The sequence below is a fragment of the Vulpes lagopus genome, chromosome 5 (assembly GCF_018345385.1).
Source record: "Vulpes lagopus strain Blue_001 chromosome 5, ASM1834538v1, whole genome shotgun sequence".
Taxonomy (NCBI): Eukaryota; Metazoa; Chordata; class Mammalia; order Carnivora; family Canidae; genus Vulpes; species Vulpes lagopus.
This window is the reverse complement of record NC_054828.1, coordinates 69,113,110-69,140,358: the sequence shown is the minus strand read 5'-3', so window position 1 is coordinate 69,140,358 and position 27,249 is coordinate 69,113,110. Positions and strand designations below refer to the sequence as shown.

The 27,249-nt window shown below is 46.0% G+C and overlaps 1 protein-coding gene and 1 non-coding gene across 3 annotated transcripts in view; one reads left to right on the top strand and one right to left on the bottom strand.

The window, feature by feature from the left end:
* The first annotated feature begins 455 nt into the window (after positions 1–455).
* TRNAS-CGA lies at positions 456–537 on the top strand. Its single transcript has one exon. It is a non-coding gene; the product is annotated as a tRNA-Ser (tRNA).
* An 8,372-nt stretch (positions 538–8,909) lies between these two features.
* Positions 8,910–27,249, bottom strand: part of RNF41 (ring finger protein 41) — a 31,053-nt gene continuing 12,713 nt past the window's right edge. For both annotated transcript variants that reach the window (XM_041756843.1, XM_041756844.1), the window contains exons 3-7: positions 17,367–17,479; positions 13,710–13,981; positions 12,822–12,957; positions 12,078–12,181; positions 8,910–11,251 (exon numbers count right to left, since the gene is read on the bottom strand). In XM_041756843.1, coding sequence (XP_041612777.1) covers positions 10,900–11,251; positions 12,078–12,181; positions 12,822–12,957; positions 13,710–13,981; positions 17,367–17,456 — 954 coding nt within the window. In that variant the 5' untranslated portion in view covers positions 17,457–17,479 and the 3' untranslated portion in view covers positions 8,910–10,899. The remainder of the gene's footprint in view (positions 11,252–12,077; positions 12,182–12,821; positions 12,958–13,709; positions 13,982–17,366; positions 17,480–27,249) is intronic.

Genomic DNA, 27,249 nt, shown 5'->3' with positions numbered 1-27,249 from the left:
TCTCCTCCCGCGGCCTCTCAGCCCAGGGCGCGGGGGGCCCCCCACCCACCCCAAGCGGACGCCCGGCGCCGGAGGGTCCCCCGGCCCTGCCCTCCGGGGAGCCAGGCCGGCCCTGCCCCGCGCTCCCAGCCCCCGAGCCCGCACGGCCCGGGCAGCCCGGCCCCCTGCCCAGGAAGCGCCTTGCTCCCATCGCCCGACCCCCCACGCCCGGCCAGCCCCCTGCCGCGGTGACCCGAGGAGCCCTCGGCCGCCCCCCGCCGCCCCCGGCCGGCCGCTGCCCCCAGCTGGCCCCCCGCAGGCCTCGCCGGCGCCTCGGAGACCCGTCCTCCCGGGGCGGGCCACCCCCGTCCGCCGGGCCCTCCGGGGGCCGCCCGACTGTCCTCGGAGCGGCGTGGAGGCGGGGGCCCGGGGGCGCGGCCCCTCCTGTAAGCGCGCGGCGGAGCGCGGTCTGGGGAGTCACGGTGGCCGAGTGGTTAAGGCGTTGGACTCGAAATCCAATGGGGTTTCCCCGCACAGGTTCGAATCCTGTTCGTGACGGCCGCTTTTTTTCTCGCTCTCTCAGGAGGCGTCGAGGGACCCCACGCCCGTGCCCCTCGTGCACTCCCCTTCCGCCCGAGGTCTCCCCCCGGATCGGGCGGGATGCAGGTGAACGAGGGAAGCCTGCCCGCGCACAGCTGCCGGGCTGCCTGGACGCAAGGCACCTGCCGCGTCCTGGGGCTTCGGGTTTGAGAGCTTTGGCGCACGTTTTCATTCTTGGGGAAACGAATGGCAAAGGATTTGAAGGGTTAGGTTTTTGGAAATGTGGGTGCCTGTTGTGCTAGGATACTCAAAACTAGAGTTTCCAGGAAAAGAGGGCACCTCTGGATTTCATGACCGGAAGTCTGATTGTAATTGAGCCCCAAGAAAAGGCATGGTCTCGTTTGATGTGAGGAGGCGCCTCTCGGTGTTTCCAGGGCTAGGAGGACAGCCTGTTGGAACGTCAACACTGCAGCCCGAGCTGGAGCTGGAGCGCGGCAGAGAACACTCCGAATGTGTGTTTTTACCGAATGCTCCTTATGTGCCAAGTACTGTTCTAAATTCTCCGTGTATTAACCAAGCTAGGGAATTAATTCCCTCTTTAACCTCTAACCCTCCTGTTCTACCCCGGTTAGAGGTTAGAGGGGAATGATACTTGTTGGGGATGTTCTTTTGGTGTTTCATTTCTTGCACAGCATCATCTTCTCCAAGAAGGATCAGGGAGCTCAAGAGTAATTCACATTTACTTGAGTAGTTCAGGAGCTTTCTATGCATCTGTACCTTGCAGTTTCCCACCTTCATACCCTGAGATATCCTCACCACTGTCTCCTTCCCACCCCAGCACCTCCATCATTTATCACTTCCCATCCTGCACATCTTTTTATCCTTCTTCTTTAAGGCTCTTGATTACTTCAGCTGGAACCCATCATTCTACCGCCACCATGGACTAGGTCGCATGCAAGACATCTCCTTTGACACACCGCTGCAAGAACTAATTTATTTTATTTTAAAGATTTTATTTATTCATAGAGACACACGCAGAGGGAGAAGCAGGCTCCATGCTGAGAGCCGGACGTGGGACTCGATCCCAGGACCCCAGGAACACGCCCTGGGCTGCAGGCGGCGCTAAACCGCTGCGCCACCGGGGCTGCCCTGCAAGAACTAATTTAAAAAGTATTTTAAGACTTTATTTATTGGAGAGCAAGAGTGAGGGAGATCACAGAGGGAGAGGGAAAGGAAGAAGCAGACTCCCCATGGAGCAGAGAGCTCAACACAGGGGGCTCCATCCCAAGTCCCGGAAATCATGACCTCAGCTGAAGGCAGACGCTTAATTGAGCCACCCAGGCATCCATATTCTGCTTCTTAACTAGGTCTTAAATCTGTTCACTTTTCTCAGGGTGAGTGCAGGCTAGGCTGATCACTTGCTGGAGTCATTAGGAAAGTAGTGAAACCACATGAGTTAATGTATGTAAAGCTGCACTAGGGCATCCAGTTGTAGCCCGAGACCTTGAACCTTCCCATGGCTGCTTTGTTTCATGACCTGGTCCCTTTCCACGCGCCATTCTTTCCTACTCACTACTTTCCATCCACTGGCATTCTTTTAGTTCCTGGTATAGGATTTGTCTGTGTTCATGCTGTTCTCTGCCTGAAACAATCTTTCTCATCCTCACCTTCTACTCAGCCTCCAATCCACACATCAAAGTCTGTTTTCCTAGGAAGTCGTCTCTGATCACTTGTCACCCACCATATCCTAATCATCTATTGTGAACTCTTTCTTCCCCAGTGGAATATCAACTCTTGGCACATATAAGACGCTCAATTAAAAAACAAAAACAAAAACAAAAACAAAACTTTGTTGAGTAAATGTTTTTTTTAAAGAGCAGTTATATATACATTTTTTTAGCCTTCACTCAGACTGGACTATATGCTTCCTGAGAGGACTGTATTTTGTTTTTGCTCGTATTCCCTTTGCTAGGCCTTTATTCGCAAATACGATCAAATGCGTACTGAACCAACAGACTCCAGGAGGCTCCGTACGGTTTCCTACCAAGTGCCATTTTGCGCATGCTCAGATTTAAATGTCAGGAGAGGCAAGACCAACATTGACCAGCAGAGGGCAACCAGCAACCGTGTTGTGAAGGGGAGGAGGCACCGGGGCTTACAAAATGGAGGACCTGGGCGGGAAGCTGGCAGAGGTGGTTTGGTCCTTGGAGGTCCTGCCTTTCACTCAGACGCTTCCCTTGTAACTGCCGTAGATAGTTTCAAATTCCTGCCATCCCCACAGCCCTCCTGAACTCCCCAGTTCCTACCCCTTTCCTCTTCACCTTGTTCCCTTCCTTCCCTGATCGGGTGCCCCCACGCATTCTTTAGTTTCTGGCTCAGGATTTGACTTTGCTCATCTGCCTTAAAGCTGCCTTCTCCACGTAGGCTTGTAATCCCACTCATTTCAACCTCCTAAGGAAACTTCCATTAACATCCTTGCATTAGGGCAGCCCTGGTGGCTCAGCGGTTTAGCGCCCCTTCAGCCCGGGGCGTGATCCTGGAGACCCGGTCTCCACGTCGGGCTCCCTGCATGGAGCCTGCCTCTCCCTCTCTCTGTCTCTCATGAATAAATAAAATCTTAAAAAAAAAAAAAAATACTTGCATAACAAATTCAAATTGTATCCTACTGGATCAATCCATTAAATCAGAACCTACCCTCACTTGAGAATTCAAATGATCGTGTTTTCTACTTCCATTTTTCTTTTCTTTAGATTTCAAGTAATCTCTACACTCAATTTGGGACTCAAATTTACAACCCCAAGATCAAAAGTCCCATGCTCCACTGAGCCAGTCAGGAGCTCCTACTTCTATTTTTTGAAATAGAATGTATACTCTGGGGATCCCTGGGTGGCGCAGCGGTTTAGCGCCTGCCACCCGGGATCGAGTCCCACATCTGGCTCCCAGTGCATGGAGCCTGCTTCTCCCTCTGCCTATGTCTCTGCCTCTCTCTCTCTCTGTGACTATCATAAATAAAAATTAAAAAAAAAAAAAAGAATGTATACTCTGCCTCCAGCTTCACACTATCTTAATAACCTGTTGCAAAAACCTTTGCTGTGTTTGGAACCACTGATTTCTTATTGGACTTCTGAGACCTTGTACTCTCCTATTTCTCTTAGAACATTGTTTCTCCATCTCATTTGTTGTCTTCCTCCTCCTGCGGAATTCTGCCAAAAGCTTCATTCTTTTTCACTCCTCCCAAGACAAAAATCCCAAGCCAGACTTTGAACCCGTACCTCCAGCTAGCTATGTCACCTAAAATGCAAACAAAACTCCTTTTCTAAAATGACATTCTTGACTTTTCCCATTTCTGTTAATACTATTCTCACAATTCCATCTACTTTCCAACCGGAAGATTCTGGCATCTTCCTTTTTCCCCTGCCTGACATCCATCAATCATTGATTCTTCTACCACAGCATCTATTTTGCTACATTGGCCTTCCAGGTGCCCCAGTTTCACCACTCTCAGAGCTCCACAACACTGCTGTCATCATCTTCCCCTGCCCAGGGACTACAGCGCCCCATCTGATCACACCCTTGCTCTTCGGTTCAATACACCCTGCCTAAATCACCCATTTTTAAAAATCCTTCTTTCTAGCAAGATACCCCCAATCTATTCAGGCTGAGCATCTTCGTGTGACAGCCTAATTCCTTCTCTCCTGCAGCTCTTTCACCTTATAACTAAGGAGCTAATGCCACTCCATACTAATCTTTTCAGTGACAAATTCTTAGATCTGAACCAAAATTGCCCTTATGTGATTAAAAAGCTAACGTGGGGACATCTGATACACAGGAACTTACGGTCCCAAGTTGCTGACTTGTTCCAAATGTTAAGAGGCCTGGGTCTCTGTAGTTTATCCAGCAAAGCAAATCATTAGAGGACTTCAACTGAAATGATCTCAACCTACACTTATCTCAGGAATGTGGTCATTGCACAAAACATCTGGAACTCCTTCACAGCTAGTTTATGAGCTATATTTAATGATTCATTACTTGTCAACTGTACTCAAAACACACACACACACACACACACACACACACACACAATCCTATTATCATACTAAAAAAAATTCCTTCCGAATTATTTTTTAAAAAGCCGAGGAATTCGCCAACTGTATCATGCATCTCTTTTCCAGATTACTTCTGGAATTCCCCAAGGTCCCATTCTTAGCCTTTCTCCTGTCCTCTTTTATTAGTGTTTGTATTCATTCCTAGAATTTCTTGATCACTTCTGGCCAGATAACTCCCACAGCCATATTTTTAACCCTAACTTCTTGCTCTGAAGCTCCAGACTCACATTTTCATTTACTGGCTAAATACCTTTGGGTGGAAGCATTTTCACCCTGAAGTCCCCCACGAGCTCATTACTTCACCCTGAAACTTGCTCATCCTCTCCTCCTCCCTTTTCAGGTTGAGAATGACCTAACCTTTCATTACCAGCAAAAAATCAAAGTCTTTATCTGTGATTCATCTTTGGTTATGTGCCCCTTGTTATGTGCAGTGGTTACGGGACGCCTGGGAGAACTCAGGCTCTGAAATTATTCTGGAATCAAATCCCAGTTCTGATTATTACCCATGTGAATTTTATTTCCCCACACAGAAAATGGAGATGGCAATAGTGCCTTTTAAAAAAAATTTCAAAGGTGCGTTTTAATAAAACTGTTGGTAAATTGAAATGTTTGATACTTACAATTGTGCTGGACTCACAATAAATGCTCAACTCCCTTTCCTCACTGCCAGTATCTGATCCTGTTCAGAACTCAGTTCAGTGATTCTCCAGAGAAACATCTCATCAGTAGTAGTAGGTGACCCCTTTCCTCCTCATTGCCCCACTATACTTAATCCTTATTAGCAATGAATTATTTTGTATTTCTCATTCTGTGTTCCAGCATATGTCACCTAAACTGCAAATTCCCTTAAGGACTTGTTCCTCAATTATTTGAGTATCTCAAATGCCTAACGCCACATGTGACACATGACAGGTGTACTATAAATGTTGGCTGAATGAATCTAGTCAGTAATAAGGCCTGTCAGTTTTCTTCCCTAAGGTCTCTCATCCTCCTTCCTGTTCTTTCAAAGCTTTAAACCTCCTGCATGAATTACTGCAAAGCTTATTTAATAGTCACCAAATTTTCAATTTTTCACTGTCTTCCCATTGCCACCAGAATCACGAGCTGGAAGTTACTCCTCTTGTCAAAACCTTACCTGTGAAATTAAGGCCCAAATTCCTTGCCATGTATTCAAAGCCTCCCAAGAACTGGCCCCAAAATAGTAATTTCCTAGTCTTCCATTATTTCCTTCAACATACTCTTTGCTCCAGATGCCAATAGTTTCTTCTTTTTCAACATATCATTCACTTCCATTTGTTTTTATTCATGCTATGATCTCAACCTAAAGCAGAGGTTGCAGGATGCCTGGGTGGCTCAGCGGTTGAGCGTCTGCCTTCAGCTCAGGGGTTCGGGGACCAAGTCCCGCATCGGCCTTCTTGTGGGAAGCCTACCTTTCCTTCTGCCTGTGTCTCTGCCTCAACCTGTGTGTCTCTCATAAGTAAACAAGCAAACAAATAAATAAAGCAGAGTTGCAAACTATGGACCCTAGTTTTTTTGGAGGCCACACTTTTTTTTAAATTGAGCCAACATTTAAAATTTGTGATATTTAGCATAAACACTAAATACTACGATGGACAATGGTTCTTGAAAAATAAGATTCGACAACATGGGGCCCCTGTTCTTGTAGGGCAGCAACCTACCTGAGCTATACTGCCAGCTGTCCCCTTCTCAGGGAAGCTAGCCAGCTTTAAAAGAAAAAAAAAAAAACAACCCAACTCTCAACAATCCAAGTGTAAATGAAGAAATCAGGCTAATGGTTGGACAACTGGGCCTATCTCCTGATGTTACACAACATTCAGAACATCTCTCCTGTGATGTCTTTTTTTTTTTTTTTTTAAGATTTTATTCATTTATTCATGAGAGACACAGAGAGAGGCAGAGACACAGGCAGAGGGAGAAGCAGGCTCCATGCAGGGAGCTTGATGTGGGACTTGATCCCAGGACCCCGGGGTCACGGCTTGAGCCAAAGGCAGATGCTCAACCACTGAGCGTCCCTCCTGTGATGTCTTCTATCCTCAGAACTGCTCAACTTGAATCTCTCAAACTCTAGATCTAATTCTGTTAAGTAAAAATAGGGGTAGAGGAAGTTAAGGAGCACTGTGAAGAAGCAATCAATCAAATCCAAAAGACCATTCTCAGGACAATTGGCTCAATCTCTTCAACAAAAGACTGTCACAAAAACAGTTGTTCCCGGAATTTAGATTAAGAGAATAAGTGGGGCGCCTGGCTGGCTCAGTTTGTGAAGGATCAGACTACAGGATTTCAGCTCAGGCTGTGTCCTCAGGGTCCTAGATGGAGCCCCACATCAGGCTCCATGCTTAGCATGGGAGTCTCCTTGGGATTCTCCACCCACCCCACTGAATTTATATTAATAAATAAATTCTTTTTAAAAAGAGTATAAAAGATAGTTAACAGGGATCCCTGGGTGGCGCAGCGGTTTGGCGCCTGCCTTTGGCCCAGGGCGCGATCCTGGAGACCCGGGATCGAATCCCACGTCGGGCTCCCGGTGCATGAAGCCTGCTTCTCCCTCTGCCTATGTCTCTGCCTCTCTCTCTCTCTCTGTGTGACTATCATAAATAAATAAAAATTAAAAAAAAAAATTCTAAAGATAGTTAACATAACCTGGTATAATGCATGCTTCCTGGATTGGATCCAAGACTGGACAAAAATTAGCTTTTCTTGAGACAACTGGAGAAATGTGAATATAGGCTAATTTTAAGCATTTAATGTTAACCATGTAGAAAAATGTTCTGGTTCTTCAAATGAAAAAATCAAAACCAATCTTCATACTTCCCCACCCTTTCTCCTGACCTAAAATGGGTTGTCAAACTTTCTAAAGAGCCAAATAGCAAATATTTTAGGCCTTGTGGGTCATAGTTCTGTGGAACTACTGAGCTCTGCTGTTGTAATCTAAAAGCAGCCACAGACAATGCATAAGCAAATGGGCATGGCTGTGTTCCAATAAAACATTTTTACAAAAGCAGGCATCAGGATGCAAGCTCTAGTTTGCCAACTTCTGATCTAGAATAAATACTTCTCCTAAACAAGTTTTTCCTGGTACCCATCAGAGGGGCGCCTGGGTGACTTAGTCGGTTAAGTGTCTGCCTTCAGCTTAGGTCATGATCCTGGCCAGGGTCCTTGGATCACGCCCTGCAGCAGACTCCTTGCTCAACAGCAAGCCTACTTCTCCTTCTTCCTCTGCCTGCTGCTACCCCTGCTTGTTCTGTCAAATAAATAAAAATCTTCAAAAAAAAAAAAAAAAAAATCCGTGCCTTCATCTTCCCGCTGTTCACGTTGCTTGTAGATCTACTTACCACATTTATTACATCTTAGGTGCCACTGTGCTATAAAGACACCCATCTCCACTTGAATTCCTTGCAGAATTTTCAATGAATATTGTTTCCCAAAACCAAATCTACCCCAAAAGAATGATTTGGCACCATTAAAGAATCAGCAGCAGGTTCTGAAAGTAATTTTGAAAGAGCTTCAGGGAAAAAAAGAACACTCCTGGTATCTCTAGATAATAGATACTATACATGTTGCCTCTTAGTGATGTATTCGCCACTATTTTATAATCAGACCCTGTGTACATGCAAGTATAATGGACTCAGTGGGTGCAGGGATGTCCTTGTGCTCTTTTGCTTTTTAGCCCCAGTAGAGTATCCAGAGTGCTAAAGGATTTACATTAAATACATCATAAATGCTCAACAAATTTGAAGTACACTACTAAGGGAAAAGATTTCCTTTTTCTCATGACTGGGAGGAGGTGATAGCAAATGCTTATGTAAGGCTTTGTTGAGATTTGACAACCACAGTAGTACAGTCACCTCAGGCTCCCTTCCTCATGTTTGGCGATGGAATCTTGGATTCCAAAGCAAGAGGTGCTTGTGGGACAAGGGAGAAGGGTGCAGGCATATCTTCTGTCGAAACTGTCCTAAAACTCCAGGAGCACTTAGGGATGACATGGAATTTGGGGCAAAGGCAAACTGTGGAAAGAATACAGTTGAGATCACTGGAGAAAATGTGTTGGCTGCTACAGAACAGGAGACAGGAGGGAAGGTAGGAGGAGGTCATAAAGGGCAAAAAAGTGGGGGGTACGCTCCCAGACAGACATCCTCTTAGAACAGCAGTTAGTTCTAAGACAAGGGCAAGTTATAAAGCAAGAAATAAGGGGAATCAAGGTGAGAGAAAAGCCAAAGCAGAGGAGAAAGCTTCACAAGAAAGGGAGTGATGTTGGATTAAGAATTGAGAGTTGAGTAAAAGGTTTATTATTAGTGCAGTCAACACTGTGGAACAGCACGTATAACACCACCAGCAACCCACAGAGACGCTAGTGCGACGGGGAGGGAAGCCTTAAATGAGCTTCCTGGCTCCGTCTGAGGGTGACGACAGGAGGGTATGGGCCTTGGTAAGGCAGGCGGGGGCAGAGGGGAGTGGAAGAGATGTAGTAACCAGACTAAGTATAGCAGCGTTTTCAAATTCCTGAGCACAATGTCCTGGAGCTGAACGCAGGACTGTTCCCTACTCCCTTCAAGCTGTACTCCTCCACCCCATTCCCAGTGGAGCCATGACCCATCTCCCCAGACCTACAGCAAGGTGACCTGGAATAAAACTCCAAAAGAGAGAAGAAGCTGTTATATGGCCATATCTCATCAACCCCACTCCGACCTGCCTATTAAAACAATCAATCACCTCCTCTCCATCCCTCCCCTGTTTTCTCTCACTCTATCAGCCACCCTAGAGACTGAGGAATGCCCGGGTAGCCTCAAATGGCGCTGAAGTCCCTAGAGGGCATGTGTGAGACCAGAGCACTGCCTGTACTCAGAGACACATCTCTCCCATCGTGGCTCGTGAAGCTTAGAATCCAACTATGTATCTCCAAGGAAACTGAGGGTTGGGGGATGGAAGAGTCTTCAAAATTAATACTCTATCAATACAAAGTTTGACAAGGAGACTCATGGAAGGGGTGGGAGCAAAGTTCTCCAGAGGGCACAGGCATTGATGGACTGTCGCAGCCATCACTGAAGAGAGGAAGTGCCTCATCTCAGATGGGCTTATGGAGGGTTGGGGCAGACAAAGGTTCAGCCGAGGACTCCCTTGGCCCTTCCTATATTAAAGCCAAAGGTTGTGCTGAAAAGGAAAAATATAAAACAGATCCCATCCCTGTCCCACCCTATCCAGAATCCCCACAATAGGAACATCAAAAGGAAAGTTTTCAGCTTTGTTAATTTTTTTTTCTTTTTCCTTTCTTAAAAAAAAAGTAAATAAATTAGATTGCCAACAATGTGGCCGGGCTGGAAAAGTGGGGTAGCTATAACCAGGCCATTCTAAAAAAAAAAAAAAAAAAAAAAAGGTGGGAAGAAAGGAAAGGAAGGTAATACAAACAACAATGGCCAAAGGAAATTATCAAAATAACTAGTTACAATCACAGGGCTGGAGAGGGTCTATGAACTATTACAGCCCATGCCAGAGGCAGTGCCTACCTGATTTCAGCAAAAGCCAGAGAGCTGGTTCTTGCTGAGCACATCCACCCCAACAGACTAATCCCCTACCCCCAACCCTGTCATTCCCTAGTTATGAGAAAATGTAGGAAAGAAGAGCTCATCTAGAAATTTTCAGCATCCCAACCTGCACACCTGCAGAACCAGCAGGAGCCTACACCTGTAAGGTGGGCCGGACAGGATATTGCTTGGCACAGAGGTCCAGTCTTCCCCTAAGGGGGCCAGTTACTGGCCTCATTGCTAATTTCTAGGGTTTTTTATTCCACCCCTACCATTTTTTCAGGATGTCTGCTCCCCAGAGCTGCCCTCTCATGCTGTTTAGTGTCAACCGGCCTGCCTGCTCCGATTCCCTGGTTTTGGAGGAGGGGGAATGATTAGATATTCCTCACTCCACCCTGATCCTCTAGAGAAAATGAATTCTTTGTGCTTTCTAAAAATATCTAGAACCAGGGACCCTAGGCAGGAAAACAGATATAGAGGTGGGGACTTTCCCAAACTGAATGAAAATTTACAGACATCTTAGGGGAAGAAATCAGGCAAAAGGAAGGAATCTGGGTTTCCCACCTGAAAGGTTGAGCAAAGTGCCCTGGGCCCTTCAGTGCCAGAAGAGTAGGGAAATGTGTGGCCCATGTGTAAGCCACGGTACTATGAATAGTAGGGAGGACTCAGGGACCAGCTGCTGGAGTGATGGGTTTTCTGATTGCCATCTCTTCCTGCTAGCCCGTCAAGATCTCCTATATCTCTTCCACGCCGTGCGCAAATATCATGACAAGCCCTGGTTCCTGCACCATGTCATCACCCATGTGCTGGTTCTCACAGGCCATCACGACAACAGCCTGCTTGCCAGGGATACGCTTGGCCACGTAGTTCTCATAGTAGCGCCGGTTCATCTGTCTGGTCTCTAGGGTGGCCAGACCCTGGGGCCAGCTACGCTCGTGGGCATTTTCAATCAGCTCGTTGACAATAGAGGCAGGACAGCCACTCTCCACCAGGGAGCGCTTGATTACAGCCTGGAGTACAGCATCTGGGGTTGAGATCATCCCTCCCCAGCGGGTCACTCTGGCTGGCTGCAGGGAGTTCACCCACCTGTGTGGAGGGGATTAGAGGTGGTCATTCCAGCTCATCCCCCTTCTCTGCATTGGCTTTTTCTCCTGCTCTGCGCTCAGCTCAACCCTGACCTTCCATTTTCCTTTTTCCATCACTGTTTCAGAAACTCCACATCTTTCCCTAGCTGGTCCCCTGAGAGTCCCAACATGTCACTCACCAGATTAAACTCTACAAGTGAAGAGTTCCTGTCATCTTTCTTAGAAACCCCAATACATAGAACATACGTGCCTGGCACGTACTAAGTGCTCAACAAATGTTTATCGGATGAAGCAATTATTCCTGTATACTGTGTCCCACACAGCACCATTTGCATTATATATACTGATTCACACTAAGAATTTAGTCTGTGAATCGTACACAACCCCAGCACTGAAACAGATTTTAGACTTTGCTTGTTTATGCTGCATTTTAGATCACTCTCCTGGATTTGCACTCACTCACTCTTCTGGGTTGTAAACTACCTGACAATAAGGACAGTATTTCCTTCTTCTTGGCCCTCCTAGCACTCCACAGCCTTTTTTTCCCCCCACAGCCTTTAACATGGCTTTGTACATGTGCATACTCACTTAAGTCCAGATGAATTGAATCCTTGGGTAAGCTTTCCCTTCAATCCACCCAAAATAATTTAAGATCCTATAGTGGTGCTGAAAGTTCTCTTCCTGTCCTTCATCCCAATATCTGAGACGCCGTGGCCCCAGCCCAGCCCTCTTACTACCCTCCTTCTGCCACTCCCCGGCTCTTCCTCCTTTCAGGGCTCAGTGCCAGGACGTGGAGCAAGTGACTCCATGTCCTGAGTGACACTCACTCTAGGATCTCATTGTATTCAATGGTCTCCTCCAGGTTCTGAAGGTTGGGGTTGACACTGCGGATTGCACGCATGTATGCCTTTAACAGCTGGATATCTCGCTTCTGTGGGTGGGAAGGAGAATCAGAGAGGACAGTTAGGGTAGACAACAAATGTAAGACGAAAGTGTGTCTTAGAATGAGGACAGCTGAGAGATGTGAGGAACAACCAGACCTGTAAGCTTTACAAAGACAGGGATGGGACTGTCTCATTCCTAGTGTAACCCGAGTGCTCGGCAGGGACCTTCTTAGAGGAGGCATTTAATAAATGTTAGGTGAATGAGTAACATTGACGGGATGAAGGAGAAGGAGAAGAGCTCCCATCCGATTCCCAACCAAGCCACAGGCAGAGCATCTGTTCACCCAGACACACGAGCACAGGCACAGACCCGTCTGCTCACACGGGTGCTTCTCACGCCGTCATCTGCACACACACGTGGCATGTGTACACACACACACACACACACGTCCAGTTACCTGCACATGAGAGGCAGGTTCTCTCAATGATCTCTGGGCCCTACCTGCTCTGCCAGGTGGTGCTTGTGCTCAGCTGAGGTCTTCTCCAGCTGCTCACACGGGTGCTTCTCACCCCGTCATCTGCACACACACGTGGCATGTACACACACACACACACACACACACACACACACGTCCACAGTTACCTGCACATGAGAGGCAGGTTCTCTCAATGATCTCTGGGCCCTACCTGCTCTGCCAGCTGGTGCTTGTGCTCAGCTGAGGTCTTCTCCAGCTCCGCGATGCGTGTCTGCTGCTGCTGTACCACGGAGCGCAGGTGCTTAATGCAGTTGTGGTTTGGCAGCTCATCTTTTGGCATCTCCAGGCTGCCACCCGGAGTGGGGAGGAAAGCAGAACAGGGGCATTCAATGGGTCATGTGGGCGAAGGCAGGAGATGCCGACAGGCTTTTCTCCTAGCCCAGGTGTCTAACATTCAGGCCTCCCTCTTATTTATTCCCTTCACTTCCTTCTCCCCAGCAACCCCGCCCGCGCCCCCGCCCCCCATGCTCCTTTGCTCTCTACCTTCTCTGGGCCTCTTGCACTTTCTAAGAGTGTTTTATCTGCCACACAGCTCTCCTTTCTTCCTACAGATTCTGCCTATGTACCCACTCCTTCTGAGCAGCCCTAGATTCACAGCCCTAGCTAGACAGCAGCATTTAATCAAATATTTCACACTCCAAAGAAAGAAAATAACAAGGGGCAAGGAACTATGAGAAGCCTCGAAATTAGAGCAGTCATAGTGACAAAGAAAAAGGAGTACTGGGCTGACAGGGAAGAACAGAGGGAGTCAATCCTTAGTTCTAGCACACAGATTAGGACCTGCTTCCTCCTCTCTTTCATTCAAACAAGAGCAAAAAGATCCTAGTTGAAAAAGCATCACCGAAGTCAGATCTTAGGGCGGGAAGCCAGCGAGGCCAAGGACGCTCGTTGCATACATTCAGGCTCGGAGAGCTCGCGAGCTGGTGAGCGGGGGCTCCGGAGATGGGGGACTGGGGACAGGGAATGTGGGTGCGGGGAGGGTGGTCATCAACCAGAAGGCCCTCATCTCTGCAGGGCAGAGGAAGGGAAGTAATCTCACCCGCAGCCCTGCTCACAGGTCACAGGCCGTTTGGGGTTGTGCTCACAGTCGCTGAGGTGAGACATGAGGTTGTCAAGCCGGACAACAGCACTACAGCCAAACACAGCGTTGTCGCAGGCAATCTGCAGCTTTGACAACATGTTCCGCATGATCCGAGGTACTGGGCGCAAGTGGGCGACTGTCACAACGCTCCGGTCCACCGGACACGTCTGCTGCTGCGAGAACCACTGGGTGATGCAGGCATTGCAAAAAGCATGCTCACAATGAGGTGCCTAGAAGGAATAGCAGGGTAAAAGGGGCACAAGAGAATTAGCAGGAGCTAAGAGCCTGAATATGATAACTTCACAAAGCCACTCAAGCCTCTGAGCAGCTTCCAGGACCAGAGGTCTCTGGGGTCACAGCAAAGTAAAGATGCACTGTGGGCAAGACACTGTGCAGAGAGAGGCTTCAGAAAGGTTTCCTGTGCTCCAGATTCCAAATGGATTGTGACATAAGACAAGTAAAAACTAACATAATAAGGGGCACAAATAATATTCTAGGACAATAGGAGAGATGACATAAGGTGGTTGATTATTAATTGCCAATTGGATTGCATACACAATAACTGGCAAAGAAGTCCAGAGGAGGATGAGATCTTTCTAGGCTAGGTCAATCAGGGCAGGTATTTAGGGAGAGGACAGAATTTGATACGGGTCTTAAAGGATGAGTACAGAGGACACAGGGAAGATATTTACTGGCAAAAATGCAAGTAAGAAAGCAAAGCCAAACAAAACAAAAGCCTGGAATTCCTGGTGAGAGGTTGAGTCCTCTCTGTATGGGCCCAAGTTCCTATTTTATGAGGGTTGACATAAGGCATTGCCCTGAATCCCACTGGCAAGGCCTATCCTCCCAAACAGGGCCATTTTCTTAGAGAATCACATTCGTTTTAGTTTCATAAAGATCATATTTCAGCTTGCTTCCTTGACAACTCAGATAACCTCTGAAGTTAATCCCTCAAACTGAGAGGATTCCCTAGCATCTATGGAGACACTATCTGGCTTCTGGCATAGGACAAACACTGTAGGCACTCAGTAGTTGATGAACGAATGGCGTGCTAATTATGTCCCAAACACTCTTCTAGGTGCTTAAAATACAAAAGACAGGTTCTGCTTCTGAGATGCTCATAGACACCAAAGACTGAAACACAGAAAGGCTTCCTAAGGGAAGAAGTCATCCTCAGCGTGCCTGGGGGGCTCAGTCAGTTAAGTGTCTGCCTTTGGCTCAGGTCATGATCTGGGGGTCCTGGAATTGAGCTCTGTCTGGCTCCCTGCTCAGTGGGGAGTCTCCTCCTCCCTCTCCCCCCACCCTCCCACCCCCGCTGGTATGCGCACATGTGCTTTCTCTCTCTCTCTCTCACATAAGTAGTCTTAAAAAAAAAAACAAGTCATTCTCAATGTCACTAATCCAATTGTCAGTAGGTTTTTTATTTTTCACTCAAAGACAAATTGGAGTCCTTTCGAAATCTTTATAGACCCTATCTCTAAATAAAGAAACCATAAACTTGTCTACTTTCCCCATCTGTCCTGCCACTAACCCAGATCAAGCTATCACCTCTCATCTACATTACTAAATACATCTTCTAACTGGCCTCCCTACTTTTACTCCGCCCCTTTATAATTCATTTACCTTCATCACCCAAAGTGATCACTTCAAAATGCAAACTAGATCATATCACTCCTCTGCTGAAAACTTTACAATGGCTTCCCACTATACTTAAAATAAATCCAAACTCCTACTCAGGACCTATAAACTTCTGCTGGATGTGGCCCTGTGCCTCTGACCTCTCCTCACCTCACACCTCGCTGACAGCACTGTGTGTTCAAGCTAGTCGGGCCTCCTTTCTGTTCTTTGTTTACACCCAACTCACTCCTGCCTCAGGATCTTTGCTTTTGCCGCTCCTCTTTGCCTGAAATGCTCTTTCTCTAAATCTCAGCATGAATGTCCCCTTATTCAGATCTCATCCCAACTGTTACCTCTTCTCATGACCAGCCTATCCAATCCTGCCACCCCTGCAAAAATATACAGAATGTGCTATGTTTCGTGCAAGCTGGACAAACTAATACAAAGAGTTAACTATGGGGGAGAGGGGATTACATGGATTGGGACAAGGATGGAGTAAGAGTTCTCACTGTATGTCTTTTTATACTGGTTATTTTCTGAACCCTATGAATTTATCACCTATTCAAAAATTAAATAAATATGCTGTAGGGGGGGCCTGGCTGGCTCAGTCAGAGTGTGCAACTCTTGATTCTCAGGGTTGTGAGTGTGAGCCCCACATTGGGTGTAGGTATTACTTAAAAAAAAAATGATGTAGAGAAATCAGCATTCCTAGCAGGTGCCTTCTACCCTTGGATATGTGTCTGGTAACCTGGCATCCTGAGATCTGCTTGACCTGCTCCTCAGAAGGCGGAGGTGGGGGGGGGCGGCTCCTGACTTAGAATGTCACAAGCCAACACTGACATCTCCACACGTGACTCACCTCAAATGACAGTGCCATGGAAGGGAAGGAACTGACACACCCCATAACCTCTTGACACCACCAGGATAGCTTGGTTCTACACCCAGCCCATCTGCTTCTTATGGCAGTAGGCTACAAAGGCCTAGACAGGGGACAGGTCCAGGACTAGCTGCCACTAGAATGCAGTCTGATTTTCAATCAGTTGAAGCATCTGTGTTCCTTTGGGTGGCTGAAAACTAGAGTAAGAACAAACTTATGGAATCAAGAGGAGCCCCTGGGAGTTGTATAAGCAGTGAGTGGGGGAAGGGCCATGAGACCTCACTGACTAGTGTCCTAGTTTAGAAAATGTGATTAGGTCTAGCTAGCCAGGAGTGGTAGAGGATTAATAGGTATTTACAGAGGGCAGGCAGTAAGAACCATGCAGGATGATGTCCATAAATACTACTGTTAAGAATTTATCTCACTCATTATACTTGCCTGTTAATCATGAGTTTCTCCTCATACTTGCCCCCAGGAAGATACAACTGACTCTCCTCTGGCAGGGCTTGCAGAGAAATGACCTATTGAAGGTGGCAGCTTTCATATCAAAATGCAGAGTACAAGACTGCATCAAAAACTGTTTTTTCTAATAAATCCCAGGAAGAAAATATATACACTGGTTCCCACTTCCTGTTTGTTAGTTAGTAGGCAGGCTGAAAAGGCCTGCAGGCAGACTGGCTGACTAACTGAAACATTACATCATCAAAATACAGAACTTATCAGGAAAGTCCAGAAGTTCAATCATAGCTAGGTAGATGGAAGCTAGTCAAAGCCCCTGCAGAGGAAAGGAAGTTCCTGAGCTACTGCCAGAAGACAGAGAAAAGGTGACTATTTTACAGCAGAAAAAAATCTCAGGGCAACCCTAGAAGAAAATCTGAGGCACTAGACTTCTGTGGTATCCACCTCTAGATAGACTCTGGAAAGCCCTATTCCTTTTGTAGCCACCATTGACCCTCTGCACCAAACCTATATTCTATGTATGTGTGTTGTCGTGGGGTGGGGGTCGGGGGCGGGTGGCAAATCACAGTGACTTCCCTATTTGTCCCATTACCTATGAATATTTTCTCCTAGATCCACGGTCATCTATTGCCCCCACCAAAACTGCCATCAGACCAACTCACCTGGACTGGCTCCTCCAAGACTCCACTGCAAATAGGACAGATAAGGTCTTCGTCAACATCCCCCTGGAAACGGGTTACATCATACCCCATGTCTCATCACTGAAACCCAGGTCCTGGAAGGAGCAAGAAGAAAAAGAAGCCAGCTTAGAAGAAACCTACAAGTATGTGCCAACTTGAACTTACTGCCAAGATCCATTCATTTGCTCAACAATTACTGAGAGCATACTATGTGCCAGTCATTTGGGAAGAAAAATCTGATTCAAGAAAATTCTAGAGACACCTGAGTGGCTCAGTGGTTTAGTGTCTGCCTTTGGCTCAGGGCGTGATCCCGGAGTTCCAGGATCTAGTTCCACATCAGGCTTCCTGCATGGAGCCTGCTTCTCCCTCTGCCTGTGTCTCTGCCTCTCTCTCTGTGTCTCTCATGAATGAATAAAAATCTTAAAAAAGAAAAGAAAATTCTAATGGGGGAAGATATTACATAAGCATACATTTAAAATATGAAATGGGGATCCCTGGGTGGCTCAGCGGTTTGGCATGTGCCATTGGCCCAGGGCATGAACCTGGAGTCCCGGGATCGAGTCCCACGTCGGGCTCCCTGCATGGAGCCTGCTTCTCCCTCTGCCTGTGTCTCTGCCTTTCTCTCTGTCTCTCTCATGAATAAATAAATATTTTTTAAAAATAAAATAAAATATGAAATGGTAAGTATCTCGGTGGCTCAGTCGGTTAAGCATCTGCCTTCGGCTCAGATCATGATTCCCAGGGGCCTGGGATCAAGCCCTGTATGGGGCTCCCTGCTCAGTTGGGGAGTCTGCTTCTCCCTCTCCCTCTGCCCACCGCTCCCCTTGCATGTGCTCTGTCAAATGAATAAATAAAGTCTTTAAAAATACATGAAATGACAAATGCCTACACTTGGCATTATGAGTGCAAAAGATGTGGGACACCTAACCCAGGCTGAAAAGAGAGGGTAATTTGAGAAGTTTTACAGGATCAGGTGTCATCAACAGGACAAGCACGAGTAGCTAGGTGTTGGGGATGGGGGCAGGGTGGGGTATTAGCATTAGGGCTTTAGGCACATGAACCAGTACATTCAAAATCCAGAAGTAAGAGGATAAACAATGAATTCAGGGAACTCTTGAGTGGTTCAGAAAAAGGCTGATCTGAAGGATTCAAAGGAAGGAATGTCTGGATACAAGGCTAGAGAAGCAAACAAGGGGCAGGCATGAGAAGTCTTATGTAAGGAGTTTATCCTGAAGGCTATGAGAAACCACTGAAAGACTTCAAAGGAATGATGTATAAAAGTACTCTTCACTCTGTCAGTAGGGGTGACATTAGAGACAGGAAGAATGTGTAGGCAGGAGAGATGGTGACAGTCTGAACTTAAGTGGTAGTGATGGGGATAAAGAAGGGAGGTTCAGCGGCACCTGGGTGGCTCAGTTATTGAGAGTCTACCTTTGGCTTAGGTTGTGATCCCAGAGTCCTGGGATCGAGTCCCGCATCAGACTCCCTGCAGGGAGCCTCCTTCTCCTTCTGCCTGTGTCTCGCCTCTCTCTCTGCATCTCTCATGAATGAATAAATAAAATCTTTAAAAAAGGGGGACACCTGGTTGGCTCAGCGGTTGAGCATCTGCCTTTGGCCCAGGGCATGATCCCCGGATGCTGGATCGAGTCCCACATCGGGCTCCTTGTGGGGAGCCTGCTTCTCCCTCTGCCTATGTCTCTGCCTCTCTCTCTGTGTGTCTCTCATGAATAAATAAGTAAAATCTTTAAAAAAAAAAGGGAAAGGATGTTCAAGAGAGCAAAGACTCAGAGAGCAGTGAGGCTGCCATGCCTCTTCTTTGGGCTTCCTAGGGGTCAAACCCGAAGAAGTCGCTGAACAGTGACTGTAATTCTCCTACAGATTTCCTACTGGTGGGCCAACTGGATGGATGAAGGATGGGCACCAGTACAAAGGCAGCCATACCACAGACTAACCATCAGCTGTGACGTCCTAGAAAAGATGAGCTAAGTCAGATAGTTCTCAGGAATTTAGAATCAGGCTGTCCGACTTGAAAGGGTGAAAAGAATGAGATGCAGAAAAGACCTTGATAGGTCAGTGCAAGCTAAAGTATAGCACTGGACCGAGTCAAAACTGACTGGATTCATCCCCCGTTCTATTATTCACTAGCTATATGACCTTGGGCAGGCTACATAAACTTCCCAACCCCATTTTTTTTTAAATAGATAAAATGGTATGCATAAGAATAGAAGTGACTTTCACAGAGTTATCCACAAAGGGATAATATATATAAAACATTTAGGGGCACCTGGGTGGCTCAGTCAGTCGAGTGTACAACTCTTGATTTTTGGCTCGGGTCATGGTGCTAGGGTCATGAGATCGAGCCCTGCACTGGGCTCCATGCTCAGCAGGAAGTCTGCTTCTCTCCTTTTCTCACTCCCTTTGCCTCTCATCCTGCTAGCACTTGTGCTCTCTAAAATAAATAAATAAATCTTAAAACAAACAAAACACATTTAGCAAAGTGCCTACTGGCCCATAGTAGGGCCTCAATATACGACAGTAGTCACTATTTATACATATGTCTAATTTCTACTACTTGAGGGATGCCTGGGTAGCTCAGCAGTTGACTGTCGGCCTTGGGCCCAGGGCGTGATCTCTGAGTCCTGGGATCGAGTCCCGCATTAGGCTTCCTGTATGGAGCCTGCTTCTCCTTCTGCCTGTGTCTCTGCCTCTGTGTGTGTGTTTGTGTCTGTCATGAATAAATACATAAAATCTTTAAAAAAAAAAAAAATAGGGATCCCTGGGTGGCGCAGCGGTTTGGCGCCTGCCTTTGGCCCAGGGCGCGATCCTGGAGACCCGGGATCGAATCCCACGTCGGGCTCCCGGTGCATGGAGCCTGCTTCTCCCTCTGCCTGTGTCTCTGCCTCTCTCTCTATCTCTCTGTGACTATCATAAATAAATAAAAATTTAAAAAAAAAAATAATAAATAAAAATAAAAAATAAAAAAATAAAAAAAAAATGTCTACTACTTAATTAAAAATTCCTTTTTTTAAAAAGATTTTTTTAAAGATTTGTTTTATTTATTTATGATAGACATAGAGAGAGAGAGAGAGAGAGAGAGAGAGGGAGAGGTAGAGACACAGGAGGAGGGAGAAGCAGGCTCTATGCCGGGAGCCCGATGTGGGACTCGATCCCGGGACTCCAGGATCACGCCCTGGGCCAAAGGCAGGCGCCAAACCGCTGAGCCATCCAGGTATCCCCTTTTTAAAGAGTTTATTTATTTATTCATGAGAGACAGAGAGAGGCAGAGACACAGGCAGAGGGAGAAGCAGGCTCCATGCAGGCAGCCTGCCGTGGGACTCGATCCTGGGTCTCCAGGATCACACCCTGGGTTGAAGGTGGCACTAAACTGCTGAGCCACCCGGGGTGCCCTTAAAAATTCCTTAAGAGCAGGGGTGGCTGGCAGGCTCAGTCCATAGAGCACGTGACTCCTGATCTTATAGGGCCTTGAGTTTGAGCCCCACATTGGGTGTAGAGATTACTTAAAATGAACAAATTAATTAAAACTAAAAAATTAGGCACCTGGATGGCTCAGTCAGTAGAGCATCTGCCTTCAGCTCAGGTCATGATCCCAGGTTCCTGGGATCAAGCCCCGCTGAGTGGGGAGCCTGCTTCTCTCTCTCCCTCTGCACCTCCCCTGGCTCATGCTCTCTCTTATTCTCTCTCAAATAAATAAATAAAATCTTTAAAAAAATTTTTTTAACTTAAAAACAATAAATAAATATAAAAATTCCTTAAGAGCAGAAGAAACATAGGTTCTTCATCCAATATAGCACCAAGCACAGTTCCTTACAAATCAATAAAACGTTTGGTGTTCAAATGCTGATTTCATTAGGAGCTTCCAGCACTGAGGGCACAGAGGACATTCCCTATTTCACCTATCTAACATCCCATTGTGCAAATGGCACCAGTTTTCTTTTAGGAATCCTAACCTGGGTCCTTATGGACATGTGACCCTCTGCAGAGCAGAGACAGTGATGCCTGGGACTTCTTTGGAGCTCTCAAGGGTAGCTCTTTCCCCTGGGGTTGCATAGCTGGTCGGATGTACAAACCAGAGTGGCTGGAGATCATTTCTGCCATTAATGAGGAGAGCTTGCTTATAAGATGAAGCCAATAATGAAGAAAGCAGAGCGGAGAGACCATTCAGATGAGATCATCTGAAGTCCTGGATTCAGCCATGTCTGAAGCCACAATCACCTTCTGAACATCAGCTACAGGACCCAACAAATTCTCTATTATTTGTAGGCTGGTTTGAGCTGAATTTTTGTTTCTTTCAACTGATAAAAATCCCGGGGCACCTGGCTGGGTCCGTTGGTAGAGACTGTGACTCTTGATCTTGGGGTTGTGAATTCAAGCCCCGTGTTGGGTGTGGAGGTTACTTAAAAACAAACAACCAAGGATTACTTAAAACAACAAACCAAACCAAAAAACCCCACAAGCCTAATGAATACAAAAAATCTTTCTTTACCCATTTTATATAGGAACAGTGATACCCCGTGATACTGCTTCGCTTATACTAACCTCTATCATCACCATTTCTCTAATATACTGTTCTGCCTTTTCTAGGGCTTAAAACTTGTAAACAATCCATCTGAAATTGTCAGTGTATACCACTTTGGCCAGACTATCTCCTATAAAATGGGGTGGGAGGGGGGAACCTACCATGTATGTGTCTCCCCTCAGATCTGTTCCAAGACCAGAGGATATAATTCCCTTGAATCTATAAACAGTGATGGATTAGGGTGAGTACATGAACTATGATATTGAAGATATAACCCAGGAAAATGTAAAACCTGTAACTAAGGCCCCTATGATTCTCCTTGTTGCACCTCACCAAACAATGAGGATGGTGGTAAGGGAACAAGGGCAGTCCATACTGTCTTTGCTCTGTGCACCTCAATGATTGAGAGCTACAGTGGACTTCATAGCACTATTCACCCAACGGCCACACTCTAGGGCTTATACTCCTTTGCCTCTCACCCACATGACTCCAGCAGGAGTTGCCTCACTAGTACTTAGGCCTCACCCTAAGCTACAACTGATTGGGCAAAGGATAAACCTATCCAAGTGGGGCCAACAGATCCTATCCCTGAGAATTTATTTGAGCTGAACACCAAGAAAGTTAAGTTGGTCTTTCTCTGGCTGTCATGTGGACTGAGGAAGACAAAAATCTACAGATGGAAAGAAAAGCCTGGAACACACACAGCTAGAAAGGCTTAGATAAGAACTGCAAAGAGTCCTGAGGCTTTGAGTGCCTGATTTGTTCCGAAGGCCTTCCTGTCTTTAGTTTCTGTGAAACACCTTAGTATCCTTTGTTTGCTTATGCTACTTGGAGTTGGGTTTTTCTACCTTACAACCAAAAGAATCCTGGCTTTGGGGCAGCTCTGGTGGCTCATGGGCAGCTCTAGTGGCTCAGCGGTTTAGCGCTGCCTTCAGCCCAGGGTATGATCCTGGAGACCCAGGATCAGGTCCCACATCAGGCTCCCTGCATGGAGCCTGCTTCTCCCTCTGCCTGTGTCTCTGTCTTTCTCTCTGTGTCTCTCATGAATAAATAAATACAATCTTAAAAAAAAAAAAAAAAAGAATCCTGGCTTTGACAACAAAGAAATAGCATATTAATATCAGAAGTCGGACAAGGGGGCAGCCCCGGTGGCGCAGCGGTTTAGCGCCACCTGCAGTCCAGGGTGTGATCCTGGAGACCCGGGATCGAGTACCACACTGGGCTTCCTGCATGGAGCCTGCCTCTCCCTCTGCCTGTGTCTCTGCCTCTCTCTTGCTCTCTCTGAATGAATATATAAATAAATCTTAAAAAAAAAAAAAAAAAAAAAAAGAAGTCGGACAAGGAAGGATAAATTAAGAGTAATGCTTTCCTTTAATCTTAAAACCTGGCTTTCAAAAGTTTAGCCAAAAACCATACTGTAAAACAATCTAGATACTATTCATTTAGTAGATATTTACTGAGTACTATCTAAACACCAATAAGACCTAGTGTCTGTGAGATAAGCAATGAGAAGAAAGCACAAGGTACCAGAGGAACACAGGTGAGGGAGTTCTATGAAGTCTTGCCATTTGCAACAATGTGGATAGAACTAGAGTGTATTATGCTAAGCAAAATAAGTCAGTCAGAGAAAGACAAATATCACATGATTTCACTCACATGTAGAATTTAAGAAACCAAACAGATGAACATAGGGGAAGAGAAGGTAAAATAAGATTAAAAACAGAGGGAAGGGATCCCTGGGTGGCGCAGTGGTTTGGCGCTTGCCTTTGGCCCAGGGCGCGATCCTGGAGACCCGGGATCGAATCCCACATCAGGCTCCCGGTGCATGGAGCCTGCTTCTCCCTCTGCCTATGTCTCTGCCTCTCTCTCTCTCTCTCTGTGACTATCATAAATAAATAAAAATTAAAAAAAAAAAAAAAAAAAACAACAGAGGGAAAAGCAAACCATGAGTGACTCTTACAATAAAAGAACAAATTGGGCAGCCCCGTGGCTCGGTGGTTTGGTGCCGCCTTCAGCCTGGGGTGTGGTCCTGGAAACCTGGGATCGGGTCCCGCGTCGGGCTCCCTGCTTGGAGCCTGCTTCTCCCTCTGCCTGTGTCTCTGCCTCTCTCTCTCTCTCTCTCTCTCTGTATCTCTCATAAATAAATAAATAAAATCTTAAAAAAAAAAAAAAAAAGAACAAATTGAGTGTTGCGGGGGGGGGCGCGGGGGGGCAGGGGTGGATGGGCTACCTGGGTGATGGGCCTTAAGGAGGGCACCTGCCGTGAGCACTGGGTGTTATGTGTAAGTGATGAATCACTGAATTCTACTCCTGAAACCAACACAAAGCTGTATGTTAACCAAGTTGAATTTAAATTAAAAATTGTTTTTAGAAAGAGGGAGTTCTAAATCAGACTGGGGATGGTCAGAAAGGCTTTCCAGAAATGACTCTCAGAGTATGTTTAGAACAAGGGTTCACAAGCATGGCTACAGTCATTTGGGCTAGAAAGTTCCCTTGTAGGGGGCTGACCTATGCACCACAGAATGTTTAGCAGTATCCCTGGCCTCCACCCATTCAAAGTTGGTAGTAGTCCTCCAGTTGTGACACCCAAAATGTCTCCAGACATTGACATATATCCTCTGGGGGACAAATCACCCCTGGTTGAGGCCCACTGGTATAAAAAATAAGGAGTTATAGGGCAGCCCAAGTGGCTCAGTGGTTTAGTGCCGCCTTCCGCCCAGGGTGTGATCCTGGAGGCCCAGGATTGAGTCCCACATCAGGCTCCCTGCATGGAGCCTGCTTGTCCCTCTGCCTGTGTGTCTCATGAATAAATAAGTAAAATCTTAAAAAAAAAAAAAAAAAGGAGTTAGGTGTGCCTGGGTGGTTCAGTTGGTTAAGCATCTGGCTTCAGCTCGGGTGACAATCTCAGGGTCCTAGGGTCAAGCCCAAAGACCAGTTCACCGCTTAGCAGGGGGGGGTCTGCTTGTCCTACTCCTTCTCTCTCTGGCCCTCCCAACCATTCATGTTCCTGCTCTCGCTCTCTCAAATAAATTAATTAAATAAAATCTTAAAAAAATAGTAAAAATTAAAAATGAGTTAACATCACAGAACAGGGCATGGGCCTTCTAGGGCAGATAAAATAGCATGAAGGAAGAAGTCAGCTAAGAGTTTGTGCAGAGATGTGCCGGAAGATGCGCAGAGAGAGGCAGGCAGGAGACAAGCACTGAAGGGCCCCGGACGATTCACTAGACTTGGAATTAACCTGAGAGCTATGGGGGTACCTGAGGATTTCCTTTGTTGACATACATTTATATGTTTCAATCTTTTATTTTGACATTTCAAACTTTCAGAAAAGTTCTATAAACAGTAAAAAGACCCCATATACCCTTCATCTAGATTCCGTAAATGTTAACATTTTACATTTTTTATCTCTATATAGACATGAATAGATAAAAATTTTCTGAACTGCTTGAAAATATATTATCAACTGGATGCCTTTATCCCTAAATAACTTGACTGTGTATCTCCTAAAAAGAACATTCTCTTACATAATGACAGTAAAATTATAGAAACCAGGATATTAATATTGACATAATACTATTATTTATAAACCCTTTTCCAATTTTGCCACTTGTCCCAATAATCTCCTTTAGCAAAAGAACTTTTTTTTTTTTTTAAGATTTTATTTATTTATTCATGAGAGACAGAGAGAGAGAGGAAGAGACAGAGGCAGAGGGAGAAGCAGGCTCCATGCAGGGAGCCCAGTGTGAGACTCGATCCCGGGACACCAGGATCACACCCTGAGCCAAAGGCAGATGCCGAACCACCTAGCCATCCAGGAGTCCCTAGCAAAAGAACATTTAAGACTATGTATTGCATTGAGTTGCCAAACTTCTTTATTTTTTTAAAAGATTTATTTGAGAGAGAGCAAGAGAATACAAGCAGGAGAGGGGCAGAGGGAGAGAATCTTCAAGCAGACTCCCAGCTGAGCACAGAATCCCATGCGGGGCTTGATCTCACAAACCCTGATATCACGACTTGAGTTGGGCTGAAATCAAGAGTCGGGTGCTCAACCAACTGAGCCACCCAGGTGCCCCTTTAAACTCTTTTAATCAGGGATCCCTGGGTGGCGCAGCGGTTTGGCGCCTGCCTTTGGCCCAGGGCGTGATCCTGGAGACCTGGGATCGAATCCCACGTCGGGCTCCCGGTGCATGGAGCCTGCTTCTCCCTCTGCCTGTGTCTCTGCCTCTCTCTCTCTCTGTGACTATCATAAATAAATAAAAATTAAAAAAAATACAATACCTTTAAAAAAAAAAAAAAACTCTTTTAATCTGAAAAAGTTACTAACGCTTTTGGGTCTTTCATGACCTTGATATTTTTTTAAGAATATAAGCCAGTGTAATGAGAAGGTCTCTCAGTGTAGGTTTGTCTGATGTTTCCTCATGATTAAATTTAGGTTTCATTTTGGTTAAAAATGCCATGGAAATAATACTGTCTTAATGTATCACATCAGGAGCACATGTTGATTTGCACCTTTCCTGGTGACACTAACTCTGATCCTTTGGTTAAGTGCTTTTGGCGAGGTTTCTCTACTGTAGAGGTATTATTTTATTCCTTTGTAATGAATAGGAATCTTATGAGGAGATTCTTTGAATCCTGAAGGATTAAAAAACTGAGATGATCAGTTTTCTATTTTACTCAGATAATTCTGGCAGTTGTGTAGAAAAATCAGGGGGTAAAGAAGATAAGAGAAAGTGAGACCTTCTTAGGAGGTTATTGTAAAAATTCAGATCCAAAAATATAAAGGCAGGGCACCTGGGTTGCTCAGTCAGTGAAGTGTCTGTCTTTGGCTTAGGTCATAATCTTGGTGTCCTGAGATGTACCCCTATTTCAGGCTCCCTGCTCAGTGGGGAGTCTGCTTCTCCCTCCCCCCTCTTCCACTCATATTCTCTCTCAAATACATAAAATCTTAAAAAAAAAAAAAAAAGTTAGGGTGGGTCTGAAGAATACAGAACCCTGGGCAGCATCGATTCTTTGCTTTATTTCCTAGTCTGTCTATTTTCAAAAGTAATATATGACTCCATTCTCATTTTAAAAGACTCAAAGAATATAATTATTAGCCTTTCTTCTCCCTCATCCACTCCTTGGTGTACACTCATTCTTTCAATTCCCCTACATAGATTCATGTATGAACAAGACAGATAAGGTAACTGCTCCCATGTAGTTTATATTCCAGTGATAATAATTTCCAGGGGCACCTGGCTGGCTCAGTTGGTGGAGCATGTGATTCTTGATCTTAGGTTTGGGAGTCTGAGCCCCATAAAAAATTTTTTTTTTTTTCCAGAGGCA